Raw genomic sequence first — 15,614 nt, 5'->3', positions numbered from 1 at the left:
CACATTTGTTTCCATCTCAAGTTGTGAGAATCTCACTTTTGTAGAGAGGGCTCCGTTGTTAGGCAGTACCGAGGGCATTAACTAGCCTTTATCTGGCCCCAAACATCCATGTTTTAGTAATTTACTTGGGCCTTATGACCATCTGTTTTGGGATGCACAAAAAAAGGTGAAGATTCATTTGGAGTCCGGCAGCCCCAAAATCAGATCAAATCAAATCAATAAACTTCTACTGCTGGCTCAGAGCATTCTGTCTTTTATGCTGCAGTCCTGAATGGTACCCTTCAGTTTGTGGCACATGGCAGCCACAATGTCTGATCTCTTTATGGATTCTAAGAGAAGCCCTGCTGGATTTAACTAAAACAGGGGTCTCCAACCTTGGCAGCTTTAAGACTGGTGGACTTCAACTCCCAGAGTTCCTCAGCCAGCTTTGCAAACTCTGGGAGTTGAAGTCCACAAGTCATAAAGTTGCCAAGGTTGGAGACCTCTGAACTAAAAGCTTCTCTAGCACAAGGACCTTAGTTTCAATAGCACCCAAGTAGATGATCCTTCATGGGCTTCCCTGTAACATAAAATGAGGATTTGAGGACCCACAGTTGCAGAAAATTTTCAGAAAGATTTCTGAAATCTTATCTGAGATTCTTATCTAAGATTCCCCAGCAAAAGACAAGAAATGCCTGCCCTCCCATCCTCGCAAGGAATCAAAACAAAGTTTCCTTTAGCCATCGAAGTGCCCAGGGTGACATGGCCTGATCTCAACTTCAGCCTATCCTATCTCACAATAAGGATTGTTGTGGAGAAATTTATGGAAGGAAGGCTCTCTTTTCTTTCTGAAACCAATGACCTTGGAAGTAAAGCTAGGGTGGGACAATAGGCCAGGAGAACCTGCTCCAGTCCCTGGGCAACACTGGGCCACCCAGTTGGCCTCACATAGCAGTCATGGTAAGATGCGAAAAGAAGGAAGACTATGTAGGCCATCTAGACCAATGCAGGAGGGGTAGGAAAGGGAAGCTGGAAGCCCAGTCATCTGAGGTGCTTTTTCAAAAGGCAACTGGACTTCCTTTGTTTTTCCTTGAAGATGTTTTGCTTTTCATCCAAGAAACTTCTTCAATTCTGACTGGATGGTGAGGAATGGAAGGATTTATACTCCTTGCAGACAGCTGGTCATCTGCATCCTTTTAGAGAGTTGTTGATGCTACCTTGAAGTTTTATCTGTGCCCTCAGAGTCACCTGAATAGTGGAAATGGGTGTGGAACCTTCTTGGAACTGTTGAAAGGACTATTGTTCTGCCCCAGCTCCGGATCCCAAGGAGTGTGACACACACAAAACTCCAAAAACTCCGTTTAATACAAACAGACCCCTTTCAAAATGCAGGCTTTCAGTGCAAATGTCCTTATCAGCCTGCTATGAATTACAGAGAATAAACAAAGTCCGACAAGGATTGGCAACCAGCCCAGAAACCACGATGTAACAAGAAACTCACTCAAAATGCTCTGCATAGTAATTAAACATTGTTTCCAGCAGCGTATGCTATCTGTGAGTGAACTTAAATAGGCTAAGGGAGTGGCCAATTAGCCCCAAGCCTTACTCTCGAGGAGACCTCCTCCTGAGTAGCCACTCCTGCCTTTTGGCAGCCCTGCGTGCTCGAGCATTGAGAAGAGGCTCCTCCACTTCATTCTCTTCACTTGAAGGACCCTCTGGAGGTTCTGAAAGTCCTGGCTAAGTCTCTGCCTCTGGCACCATATCCTCTTCAGCCTCCTCGCTGTCCGACTCGAGCACTGGCTGCACAGGCTGCTGGCGCGACACCACACCAGCCTCCTTGTCGTCGGGATCAGCCACAATCCGTGCAGGCCGCTGGCAGGCCACAACAGCTATATTGTAAACAGGAGATAGGTGATGTCCTCTATTGAGTAAGAGCTGTTCAATCTTAATGTTTTAAGACCTTAACATTAAGAGGGAGGAAAGTCCAGTTGCCTTTGAAAAAACACCTTTGGGACAACCATGGCCTGGATGACTGAGAATTTCCGTAGACATCTGAGGCAGGGGTGGGTTCTACTTACCTTTACTACCAGTTCTCAGTGGGGTCGCGCGCTCTTCTGCGCAAGCAGAAGTTTTGATGACGTCGGGGTCGGTGGGCAGAGCCTCCCGCCGGTTTTACTACTGGTTCTATAGAACCGGTGCAAACCAGGGGCAACCCACCACTGATCTGAGGGCACATGAGACCTAAGCAGAGTCACCATTGATTCCTGCTGCTGGAGAAGCCCACAGAAACCTTCACCTCGGCTGCTACCTAGTTTATTTATTTATTTATCATTTAATTTATATACCGCCCCCCTCCCGAAGGACTCGGGGCGGTGTACAGCCAAATTAAAAACACAAAATACAACAACAGTTTTAAAATAGTTAAAAGTATTAAACAATTTCGGCCAGAATTTAAAACCAAAATTTAAAACACCAATTTAAAAATCATTTACATAGATAGCCCTGCCTGGCGGAACAGCAGGGTCTTAAGGGCACAGTGAAACACACGGAGGTCGGAGATCTTGCGTATTTCCGGGGGCAGTTCGTTCCACAGGGCAGGAGCTCCCACAGAGAAGGCCCTTCCCCTGGGTGTCGCCAGCCGGCATAACCGATGGCACCCTGAGGAGTCCCTCTCTGTGGGAGCGAATTGGCCGGTGGGAGGCTACTGGTGGCAGAAGTCGGTCTCGAAGGTATCCAGGTCCTGAGCCATGTAGGGTCACCGCCATCACCTCCTTCCACCCATGATGATGAAGGAGCGCTGCGTTGCCATTCTTGGAACTGAGTTGACTTTCTTCTCTTCCTTGCTTTCCAAATCAGGCGCTGGAGAAATTTTGCCGAGTAGAAGCTGGTTTCTCTGGAATCCGTGATGTGTATTCAACCACCCCAAGCCATGACAACATGCAGCAGAGCTTTTTTCTGGCAGAGACGTTAAAGTAAGTCCTGAGCATTTTCAATATTTGACCATCAAAAGACGTTTAGGAAGGAGGATGTTTTTCATGAAGCAAGTCATGGGGGAATTCATGGTCCCTGAAGAGCACAGTAAAGGCATCTTTAGAAGAAAATGCACTTATTGTGGTGGCAATGTTGCATTCCCATGACCAAGTTCTGACAAATAGCCAAAATACCACTGGTTTTGCTGGAACACAGCTCAGACAGTTAGCCTGACTTCAGAATTCTCTCTTTTTTTATATAGTGATGTAAGTAAAATTTACAATTGCCACAATAAAAAAAAACTAATAGCAACTTTAAAAGAAAAATAGATGGTGCAGAAAAGAAGAAAAGAAAAAAATAAGGATGTAGCAAAGAAAAAAAGAAATATATAAAGAAATTAATTCCTCCTTCACAAGTGTAAACAAGTTTAGTAACTTATCACGCTCTCTTTTAAAATACAGGTAGTCCTTGATTTATGACCACATCCGGGACTGGATTTTTCCCTTGTTAAGCAAGGTGGTTGTTAAGTGAGTCACGCCCAATTTTACAGCCTTCTTTGCCATAGTTGTTAAGTGAATCACATCGCTAAGCAAATCCAGCTTTCCCCCATGTAATTTTGTTTGTTGGAAGCCAGCTGAGGTGGTCAAAATTGATAATCACGTGACTTCAGGATGCTGGAGCCATCATGAATACACAACTAATTGTCAAGCTCTTGAATTTTAATCATGTGCCCGTTGGGACACTGTGATGGGTTGCAAGTGCAACAATGAGTCCCTTTTTTTCCAGTGCCATCATAAGTTTGAAAAGTTGTTCAACGAATGGTCCTAAGCAGTGGTGGGATTCAGCTTGTCCGGGCTGGTTCGGATGAACCAGTAGTTAAATTGCTGGCTGGCTCCGCCCCGCCCCGCCCCGCCCCGCCCCACCCCACCCCATCCCACCCTCCCCCTTCTAGGAGTCCCCATGCGACCTATTTTGGCTCCCAGGCAGCTGCAGGGAGGCCTCCTAGGCCCAAAACGGAGCACGGGGGGTGCAGTGCAGCCCCCCAGTGGCCCATTTTCGCTCCCAGGAGGTTGCAGGGAGGTCTACTAGGCCCAAAATGGGGCGCGGGGGCAGCGGTGCATCCCCCCCGCAGCCTGTTTCTGTGCCCGGGGGGGGGTGCAGGAAGCCAAATGCTGCCTGTCACACACCCTGGCCATGCCCACCATAGTCATGCCTATCCAGCTGGTCATTAGGGCAGAGAACCAGTTGTTAAATTATTTGAATCCCACCACTGGTCCTACATTGAGGACTACCTGTGCAACAAATGGTCCCTTCTTCCCATACTCCATCTCTTCTCTACAACCAAATCCTTAAAGCCTTGTCATTTCGCTTCTGGTGTCAGCACAGGACAGTTTTGGGCGGTGCCAGACGGTGGTTCTCCATTTGAAATGGGCTATTTCAACCATTTTGAAAGGGTTGAGAAGTTGAAACACAGCCTGTTTCAGCTGTTTGAACACTAAACAGTTCACCTTGAAGATTTGACACACTGCTGGTCCAGACTCTGTTGTATATCCGGGGTGGGCTGCTGGGGGTTTGTAGGGGTTCGGGAGAACCTCTAGCTAAGATTCTGTGCAGTTCAGAGAACCCCCAAATCCCAGTCCTGGCTGGCCCTGCCCACTCTGCCCTGCCCCTCCCAGGAGTCCCCACGCGGCCTGTTTTGGATGCAGGTAAGTGCGGGGCGTGTGCGGAAGCTTGGGGAGGGCAAAAAACGGGCCTACTGGAAGTTCAGGAAGGGTCTCCGGAGCCTGGGGAGGCCATTTTTGCCCTCCCGGAGGCTGGGACAAAGTCTCCGGAGCCCAGGGAGGGCAAAAATGTCCTCCCGCCATGGTGCAGGAGGCCGACTAGGCCACACCCACCATGGCCACGCCCACCCAGCAACCAGGCAGAGAACCCGTTGCTAAAATTTTTGAAGCCCACCCCTGTGTATGTCTAATCCAAGGGCGAGGAACAATGGGCGTTTTATGACTTGTGGACTTCAACTCCCAGAATTCCTGAGCCAGCCATGAAGTTGGATGTCAGCACTTCAAGCTGCATTTACTCTAGTGCTGACATAAGAAGGAGAAGCGGAGGCATCTGGAAAGAGACGTTTGACTTTTCACCTACTTATTTTCCCTGGAGATAATATCCCCTAGGACCGTGATGGTGAACCTATGGCACGCGTGCCACAGGTGGCACACGGAGCCATATCTATGGGCATGCAAGCGTTGCCTTAGCCCAGCTCCAGCGCACCAGCTGATTTTCAGGCCTTCTAGGCCCACTGGAAGTCGGGAAATGGGCTGTTTCCGGCCCCTGGAGGATGTCCAGGGTGGTGGAAAAGGCCATTTTCGCCGTCCCCAGGCTCTAAAAAAGCCTCTGGAGCCTGGGGAGGGCGAAAAACAAGCCTACTGGGCGAGGGGTGGATTCTACTTACCTTTACTACCAGTTTGCAACGGGATCGCACATGCGCACTCGCTTTGCTCAGACACACACCTTGCTTCTGCGCATGCGCAGATTTCCAATAATGACATCCGGGTGGTGGGCGGGGCCTACTGGTTCTTGCGAACCGGGGGCAACCCACCATTGCACTGGGCCCACCATGCCATCGCGTGCCAAAAGCGGTGGGGGTGCAGGGGGACAGATGCAGGGGGCATTGAATTATCGGTGTGGGCACACACACGCACGACCCCCCCTGCACTCCCCCCGCTTTTGGCACGCGATGGGAAAAAGGTTAGCCATCACTGCCCTAGGAGATTGGATGGGAGGGGGGAAATTCCTTTGAGCTGGAGCAGTAGATTAGGGGTAGAGTGACTTGGAAGATGGCCACTGAGTGCAGGGGAGTGGGGAATGGAAAGGGAGGGGTTTGGGTCTGGAAGTCAGTTGGCTGCGATGGAGTCGGAGTTAGAATGTCGTGCTTAATAAAAGGGGAGTTTTTCTTCAAAGACTTTGTTTGAAATGCAATTTATTTGAGACGACCTCAAAACCTGACATTGAAGTCCACAAATCATAAAACGGCCATCGTTCCCCCATTCCTAGTCTAATCCCAAACCAGCCAAGGTAGCAAGCCTAAGAGGCCATAAACAAATTACACTTGACAGTTTCACCCAGCAAGCTTTTCTTTGTTCTTCTCCTGGTTCTAGGTATCTCTATCTTCTGTTCTCTGAAGATGATGTGCTCTCCCTCAAGGACTGGGTGTTCAACACTGAAGCTCACCCGTTGCCTGTGAACCACACAGAATTTGTCCTCAAGACAAGCATGCAGTAGGAGCCACTCAGCCCTTCTGGGTTCTGAGAAGGGATCCCGAGGGGTTGCTTGCATTATTTTTATTTTTATTTTTTTCTCCTTTCCAGTAAAGGAATGCACATATTCCCGGAAAGGTATTATGGGGGCATTCGTCCAATTCCGGACAGTATTATATCGGGGGAGTTTAAAAAAAACTGTGAAAACAAAGCACCTTCAATGGGTTTTTTTTTTCCTCTGTGAGGAAACTTATAACCTGATAATTGGATGTTGATTACGGGCCATAAGACAAGACAAAATCACGGACATTCCCTTTCTATGAAGAATTTCTACGGAATCCACTGACTTTCGCTTTTGCGTGGCCAAAGGATCAGGAATTTGCCATAAAATAGATGTCGGTTTGTGCTACTCTTCTTGCTTCAAACTTGCTCCCTCCCTTTTTATATACCATTGTTTGTTTTGTTTTGTTTTGTTTTTTGCCCCTCCTTTCTGATCTATACTTTAAAAAAAAAAAAAAGCAGTAGACATGTCAAGAGGTCCTGGTGAAGGAGTCTTTCTAAATCCCACCCACTTCTTTCTTTTACCCCTTTCCTCACCCACCTTTCCATTCTCTTCAAACGTTTGCCAGCTGTCATTTTCTTTTTCTCTTTTTTCTTTTGGTTTTGCTTGGTCCCTTTCCTATGATTTTTTTGTTTTTGTTTTTCCCCTTTTCATCTGGAGCAAAACCTTACGAAGCATTTGTAATGATTTCATTTCTGTAATGCTCAGATGTGAAAAATAAAATAAAAATTCATGTCCGCTAAAAAAAAAAAGAAAAGAAAGAAAGATAGATGTGTGGCTGGGTGGCGTGGAAGGTTAGAAAAGAGAAGAGGAAGCCAAGAGGTGGCTGGAGGGAACCGCGGGGACCTTGGCAGATTCCCCTGGTTTTTGGCTGCTGCAGCAGATGGGAAGAGCAGGCTCCTGGGCTGCCTTAGAACCAGGGTGGATAAAAATCAATGATTTTTTTAAAAAAATCAAAAAAATCAGATTTTTTTGATTTAAATTGGATTTTTTTGATTTTTATCGAACTTATTTTAATAAAAAACTTTTGGGGTAAAAATCTATCATAAGATAGTTTTCTATTTAAGATACATAAATAATTTAGTTTATTCAGCATGAAATGGAGCTTAGTTATGTAGCATGAGGCTGTATATTCTGCAATACTGGGACTATCGGTGAGTCAACAGTGGGTCAAAGGAGTAGCAGAGATGACAGTTGCTCTTTAAAAATTATGATTTAAATCGAGTTGATTTAAATCAAGCCTTTTTACTAGTGATTTAAATCATGATTTAAATCAACTCGATTTAAATCAAATCCACCCTGCTTAGAACAGCATATGCTTCAATACCAAAAGACCGGATGGTGGAAAGAAGCCAGAGGGGCTAAACGACGGAGTGGACTGGCTGCCTTTGCCCCTTGGAAACCGAGAATTTAATGGTCAAAGGGTGGGTGCCGAAGCAAACAATTGTACATGTGGGTGAAGTTGTGTGTCTGCTGAACAAGTTCTGCCTATCAGTCTGCACAAGAACTGTACTCGAATTAAGGGGCTTGTCCTTTCTGATCGCTGGGCAGTCAACACAACATTTTGTGCCTGTGATCCTGATGCCTGTAAGTTAAATCTCTCCTTATGTTTTCTGAGTACAGGTAGTCCTCGACCTACATCCACAATTGAGCCCAAAATTACTTTTGCGAAGCGAAACAGTCGTTAAGTGAGTTTTGACCCGTTTTATGACCTTTCTTGCTACAGTTGTTAAGTGAATCACTGCAGTGGTTTAGTATTACAGTTGTTAAATGAATCTGGCTTCCCCACTGACTTTGCTTGTCAGATGGTCACAACGGGATCACGTGACCCTGGGACAATGCAACTATCATAAATACATGCCAGTTGCCAAGCAACCAAATTTTGATCACATGACCATGGGGATGCTGCAGTGGTCGTAAGTGTGAAAAAATAGTCATCAGGTCACTTTTTTCAGGGCCATTGTAACTTTGGTCGCTAAGCAAGTGATTGTTAAGTCGGGGACCAGTGGTGGGATTCAGCCGGTTCGCACCTTTTTGGGAGAACCGGTTAACTTTCTAAGCAGTTCGGAGAACCGGTTGTTGGAAGAAATCTTATTTTGTTTTTTTCCACTTTACAGGGCTAATCCTGTAAGGAAGGCAGGAAGGAAACATTCTGGTGGTATTTCTAGCCTGATCTTTATTGCCCTGCTTACAGAAACTGCCTCTCTGGTTTAACCCTTATTACATTGTAACAGCTAAGGCGAAGCGCCCATCGACGTGAGTGACGTTGAGTTGGCCACCCCACATGGTCACATGACCACCAAGCCATGCCTACCCAGCTGGTCATTAAGGCAGAGAACCGGTTGTTAAATTATTTGAATCCCACCACTGTCGGGGACTACCTGTACACTACCAATCATGTATTTGTTTAATAAATTTATATGTTATCCATCTCCCTATCCAAAGTGACTCTAGGCAGATTACAATACAATAAAAAATATAAAAACAATTTAAAGTTACAAGAGTGAGGGGCTAAAACCTGAGTGAGGTTGAGTGGTGTGGAGGTGGTGTCTTCCCTTATTCACCTTAAATAACGTCCCTTACCAAACGTGGATACCAGTCAATGAAGATGGTGATTAAAGTCGAAATCTCTAGCAAGTGCCAGGTTGGGAAGGATCTGTTAGTTTCCTTGGTTGAAGTTGGTTGTGTGTATTCATTGCATCTCCTTAAGATTTTCTTTTTTCGCAGATTTAACTGCACTTCTGCAAGCTCTTTTTACTCTCTTTCTCTCCGCCAGGGACGATAATTCAGGGACTCAAATCAATTTAATTCAAACCTTTATTGTCAGAGTACAACCTGTGTACAGTGAGATTGGCTGAGCCTCCCTTCTCAACTGATGCTTTTCTCTTTCTCCTAAGGTTTTGGTGGCTTGCTTTCCAGATTTAAAGAAGAGAAGAAAAGGCACTTAGAGCAAGATGCAGAAGAGGTGTTTTGTGTTGGCTCTTGAAGCCAAGGGGTGGGGGTGGGGGAAGGGTCAGACTGTCCAATGGGAACCCTTGGAGATTTAATCTTTGGGATCAGAAGACTGGCTGCAATAGACAGATCTTTGCCTAGGTGGATAGTTACTCCTAAATAACTACCCTCTGGGAACCTGTCATCATTTTGCAAGCAGGAAAATAAGCATTTGCCAAAATAATTTTTTTAAATAGACCACTTACAGAACCAAAGAGCCTTTTGACATGAATCAAAAGGTATCATTCCAGCTCCTTTTAGAGTTTCCATTGAATTTTGAAGTACAACGAAGCAGCATTATTTGTCACCTGTCCTTCATTCAAACATCACAGAATGTATCTAAAAGGCCTTGCCTCTCATACTTCTTACATTTAGAGTACAGGCTTCAAAGCAGTTCTTAAAAGATGGAAGAAATCATTTTTTTTTCTGTTGAAAGATGTATATCTTCCTTATCTGTGTATAATAATTTACTATCTAAATGCATCTGAGACCAGCAGGGGTTAAACCAGAGCCAGAAATGATTCAGGGCATACAGATAATCCTCAGCACAATTCAGACCAGAACTTAACATTGCTAGTGATGCAGTAATTAAGTGAGTCATGCCCAATTTTATGACTGTTATTCCACATGAAGCAAACCCAGTTTTTCCCCATTGAGTTTGATTGTCAGAATCCCCCTGGGAAAGTCACAGATGGCAACCACATAACCCGAGAACACTATTGTAAATAAATGCTGGTTACCAAGTGCCCAAATTCTGATGATGTGACCGCAGAGATGCTGTGATGGTCATAAGTGCATGGTCGTAAGTCACTTTTTTCAGCACCATTATAACTTCAGCCTTTAAAGAAATGGTCATAACTTGGGGACTACTTGTATCTTTTTCTCTTCTTCCTGCTCTGACCAATGCAAGTTATCTGCTAAGGAGGGATATCAAATATACAGTACTCTTTCCAGAATCTAAGTAAAATGCATTAAAAATCTGAATGAACAGAACAGTTTTCAACAGATAGCAACTTTGAATTTGATAATGAACTTGAAAGTAGCCAGAGGTAATTTTTTTACTTCATTTTTAATCTAAGAAAGACAGATTCAAAGTTGAATCATTATTACATTTGGCAGCTAGAAATTAAATACAAGTTCCAAGGACCTTGGCTAATCTTGAAAAAGCTAAACAGGGTTAGAGATTACTTGGTTAGGAAAGCTCCAGAAAATCCCGGGGCAGTAGGTTAGACTAATAAATCAATAGTATTCATCATTATCATCTTGGAAGAAGGCTTTGGCAAATCACGATATAATTGCCAAGAAAACTATAGAATAGAATAACAGTTGGAAGGAACCTTGGAGGTTTTCTAGTCCAACCCCCTGCTGAGGCAGGAAACCCTACACCACTTCAGACAAATGATTATCCAACATCTTAAAAACTTCCAGTATTAGAGCATTCACAACTTCTAGAGGCAAGTTGTTCCACTGATTAATTGTTCTAACTGTCAGGAAATTTCTCCTTAGTTCTAGGTTGCTTCTCTCCTTGATTAGTTTCCACCCATTACTACTTGTCCTACCCTCAGATGCTTTGGAGAATAGCTTGATTCCCTCTTCTTTGTGGCAGCCCCTGAGATATTGGAACACTGCTATCATATCTCCCCTAGTCCTTCTTTTCATTAAACTAGACAGACCCAGTTCCTGCAACCGTTCTTCATATGTTTCAGCCTCCAGTCCCCTCATTTCTGTTGCTCCTCTGCACTCTTTCTAGAGTCTCAACACCTTTTTTACATCGTGGCGACCAAAACTGAATGTAGTATTCCAAGTGTGGCCTTACCAAGGCATTATAAAGTTGTATTAACACTTCATGTTATCTTGATTCTATCCCTCTGTTTATGCAGCCCAGAACTGTGTTGGCTTTTTTGGCAGCTGCTGCACATTGCTGGCTGATATTTAAATGGTTGTTCACTAGGACTCCAAGATCCCTCTCACAGTTACTAGTATTGAGCGAGGTACCACCTATACTGTATCTGTGCATTTTGTTTTTCTTGCCTAAATGTAGAACCTTACTTTTTTCGCCATTGAATTTCATTTTTTTCATAGTGCCCAATGTTCAAGTCTGTCAAGATCCTTCTGTATCTTAAGCCTTTTTGAAATGCAGCTGCCAATTCAGTTGGAACAGCAGAATTATATGTGACACCCCCCCAAAAAAAGTCTGTGATCTAACAAATATGCAAAAGAAGGATTTTTTTTCCCTAGAGGTACGAGGTGCAACACAGGAAATCATGTCGCTATGCTTCAGTGAGGAGAAAGTATGTCAAACTGAGGGCATGAATATTACAAGTATATCACCATTTATTGTAAAACCTCTTACAGAAGGAAAATAATGATGAAATTACATAGCAACTCCGTGGCATGCGGATTGACACACTTGTTCTAACAACTGTTCTTGAGAAAAAAACAAAGGTAGCATAGGTTTTTGTTGTTGTTTTTTAAAGCATAGAATACTATGAAATGGTAAGAGGAGGTTTGGGAAGCCTCCTTGGCAGGAATCTGATGGCTGGCAAAATGGAGTAGATTGCAAGAAAGAAAAACAGGAGCACCAAAAATGGAAATAATTGACTGGATATTTATCTGATTTCAGAAGAAAGAGAATAGAAGGAAACTCATAGTTTGAATGAATCTGCTTGAATTTTTTAAAGGCACGCCACAGATTTTGCTCTGACTGAAAGAAAACTGTCTGAAGTGCCCTGGATATCATACATTGGTTCAAAAACAGTTTATGGCATTCCGTGGTATTTGGGTTTCCTGTGCTGGGATTTCCTTTCCTTCCCCACCCTCCCTGCTACCCTTTTGGGCCCCAGCAACACAAACTGAGAAAACGACGCAATTTCGTTCTTGTTCTAGTAAGGATAGAAGATGGAAATGGGACGATTCAGACACTCGCGAGACTGTTATTAAGGACTCCACAGCCAAAATCATGTGGATGTAAAAACATAAAATTGCCAAGGGAAAAACTTAAAGTGCTCTTTCTCCTTAGATCCTGACCACACATGAAAAATAACAAACAAAAATGCTATTTCCACCAGAATCAAAGGTAATTATTTAGCCATTGTCGGAAAAAGGATACTGGCTGGGGCCCTCTTTTATTTTCTTCATGGGGTGGTGGGTTTAATTGGTGTCCTCTTGTTTCAATAGAAAAATGAAGTATACAGATCATTGCTACACCTTTTCAAGCACAGAACTCCTGTTTTAAATGCTATGTGTTTCTGCCCTGTGACTGAATGCATATCCATCATTTGATGGCTACATACATCAAGCTACATTCATTCATCAAGGTGGACAGCAGCCTCAGTGTCACATGTAAGCCAGTGGTGGGTTGCTACCGGTTCGCACTGGTTCGGGCAAACCGGTAGCAGTGGTGGCAGGAGGCTCCACCCACCTGCCCGGAGCTTTTGTACATGCGCAGGAGCTTTTGTACATGCGCAGAAGTGGCATGCATGTGAGTGAACCAGTAGCAAGGGTAAGTGAAACTCATCCCTGATGTAAACCCTATAGTACCACAGTGACACTAAAAATAAGGAAAAGCAGCATTTTTGGTGGTTTCATCATTTTAATCTTTCTCACACATCCAGGTCTAGACAGCAAAAGATCCATAAAAGAGAAAGAGGGAAAAAATAGTAATCTGAAGTCAAAAATGAAACATATTCCAATGTGTTTGGGGTTCTTAATTCCACCATCCATCATCGGGAAAAATATAGCTATTCTTCTTTTATCAATATGGGAATTTCGTAAGTGCTGTAGAGCTGTGCAGGCTTAGTAAGGATCTGGTAGACAGTGATTTATGGAAGAAGATTAAAATAACTTAATATTTATCACTTGGCCAAACAACAGCTAGCTAAAGAGGGATGTAGCTTTCATGCAAAAGGTTCTAAGACCTGCATTCATCAAAGAGAGGAGGGTATAAAAACAATGCAATGGCAAAAAGGCAATAGCATGGTTTGATATGAAATAGGAGCACTTGTGAGTCCTTTGTACAAAAGTGCAAGTGAAGGGGAAGAGCTAGAGAAAACTGGCAAGGATTGATTGATTTGATTGATTGAATTTCTATACCACCCTTCTCCCGAAGGACTCAGGGCGGTGAACAGATTAAGATTTCATATACATATAAATTTTTTTTTAATAAACAGTAAATAATAAATTGGGTCAACTTGGTGTATCTGCTAAGACCTTGGCATAGAATTTAGATGTTTATGCTAGCCCTGCTTGTTGAAACAGAAAGGTCTTCAGGGCACGTCGGAAAGTGCGAAGATCTGGGATTATTCGTATTCCAGGGGGTATTTTGTTCCAAAGAGTAGGTGCCCCCACAGAGAAGGCTCTCTCCCTTGGAATTACTAGACGACATTGTTTTAATGATGGTACTATGAGTAGGCCTACTCTGTGAGAGCGTATTGGTTGGTGGGAGGTTATCGGTTGCAGCAGGTGGTCTCGTAAGTACTCAGGTCCTAAGCCATGGAGCACTTTAAAGGTAAGAACCAACACCTTGAAGCACACTCGGAAGGCGCTTCACTGCAGCACAATCTTATTTGATTTATATCCTGCTTTTTGTTTAGGAGCAAGAGGCAGTATATGCTATGCTCCCTACTCCTATTTTCCTAGTCCTTCTTAACTGGCAAACCATGATGATGGCTTAGCATGTTGGTTGTGTTGGGGGACTTCTTTGATAAACAGCATAAACAAAGGATTGTTTAATGCTTTGTTCAAACCAGCCCCAAAAGTCAAATGGAGCCTTGCAGAATTTGAAATATGGTTGCTTGTAGCTCATTCAGCTTAGAGAGACCTGTATTCATTATGCTTCCCACATCATGGCTGCTGAAAGTATGGTAGGTCATGGAGTAGAGTGGCCAATATCCAACAAAGTACAAACAAAATATAAAACATTTTAGAGCTTATTCTGTGCATAAAAATTAGATCAGACTGTCTAATAAGAGGAAAATACAGAGCATAAAATGTATTACTGGTGGAAACAGCAGAGGTAAATAAAGTAACCACGTACAGTCCTCATTTGGTGACTGCCTCATTTAGCAACTGTTCAGTTACAACAACGATGAAAAAGGAACTTTGTAATCAAACCTCAGACTTATGACCTTCGCATGTCTGCAAAGCAAAGCTGAAGTGAGATCATAAGCATAATTTCAGTTTCCCTTAGCGACCCCTTTGCTTAATGACTGAATTGCCGGTCCAAATTGTGGTTGCTGAGTGAGTACCACTTGTATTATGTTACATGTACTTATTGTATTTCTACCCTATCTTTTCAGAGAAAAATAATATTTATTCTCGCTAATTTTATTCCTGCAATTACTTTGAGGAAGATATGGAAAGATGGCGATCTGGGTTTAATGTCACATGAAGTTACAATTTATTTTAACTGATTCACTGAATTACTTGGTTGGATTTATAAAGTACCTGGTAGATACAACATGCCAGCAGCGCCTCTGTTCCCAGACATGTAAATCTTTCAGCTTGGTGGACTCACCTCTGCACCAGCAGAGCTGGCTGTGTTGTTTCAGCTGTTGCAATGGATACTTCATTCTTCCTAGAATGAAGAAAAAGGAAACAAATATATAATGGCAGAACAGAACTTGTGGTGTTTTTTTTTTAACCTCCATTCCCTCTTGTAGGAATGAAACCAAAAGAGCCACATTATATGGATTGTGCTGTGAGGCCCTGATACTGGTGCAACCATTTTAAGAACTTTAATCTCAGCCCCAGAATTGTTATTTGTTCACGATCCAAATAGTTGACAGAGGATTCCAGACAAAATAGATTTATTTAGAACGTACAATTCCTGAAGATATGAGCTACTTGTTAACAGTTTCCTCATTCTGAGGTCTGGATTGGCCTCTTAAAGTAAACATTGAGCAACACTTCTGTCTTTTGTTGTAGATAGAATAACAGAGTTGGAAGGGACCTTGGAGTCCAACCCCCTGCTTAGGCAGGAAACCCTACATCACTTCAGACAAATTATTATCTAATCTCTTCTTAAAAACTTTCAGTGTTGGAGCATTCGCAACTTCTGGAAGCAAGTTGTTCCACTGATTAATTGTTCTAACCGTCAGGAAATTTCTCCTTAGTTCTAAGTTGCTTCTCTCCTTGATTAGTTTCCACCCATTGCTTCTTGTCCTGCCCTCAGGTGCTTAGGAGAATAGCTTGACTCTCTCTTTTGTATGGCAGCCCCTGAGATATTGGAACACTGCTATCATGTCTCCCCTAGTCCTTCTTTTCATAAGACTACCGTAGACATATCCAGTTCCAGCAACTGTTCTTTATATGTTTTATCCTCAAGTCCCCTAATCATCTTTGTTGCTCTTCTCTGCACT

At 43.5% G+C, this 15,614-nt stretch overlaps 1 protein-coding gene across 2 annotated transcripts in view; it reads left to right on the top strand.

Annotated features, from left to right (window-relative positions):
• Positions 1-7,029, top strand: part of MAN1C1 (mannosidase alpha class 1C member 1) — a 204,657-nt gene extending 197,628 nt beyond the window's left edge. For both annotated transcript variants that reach the window (XM_034413506.3, XM_034413507.3), the window contains exons 11-12: positions 2,836-2,951; positions 6,105-7,029. In XM_034413506.3, the coding sequence (XP_034269397.1) occupies positions 2,836-2,951; positions 6,105-6,228 (240 nt within the window). In that variant the 3' untranslated portion in view covers positions 6,229-7,029. The remainder of the gene's footprint in view (positions 1-2,835; positions 2,952-6,104) is intronic.
• The last annotated feature ends 8,585 nt before the right edge of the window (positions 7,030-15,614 follow it).

This window comes from Pantherophis guttatus, chromosome 10 (genome assembly GCF_059756535.1).
Source record: "Pantherophis guttatus breed Tessera chromosome 10, ASM5975653v1, whole genome shotgun sequence".
NCBI lineage: Eukaryota > Metazoa > Chordata > Lepidosauria > Squamata > Colubridae > Pantherophis > Pantherophis guttatus.
The sequence above is the reverse complement of the archived record's forward strand: the minus strand, read 5'-3'. Positions and strand labels throughout refer to the sequence as shown.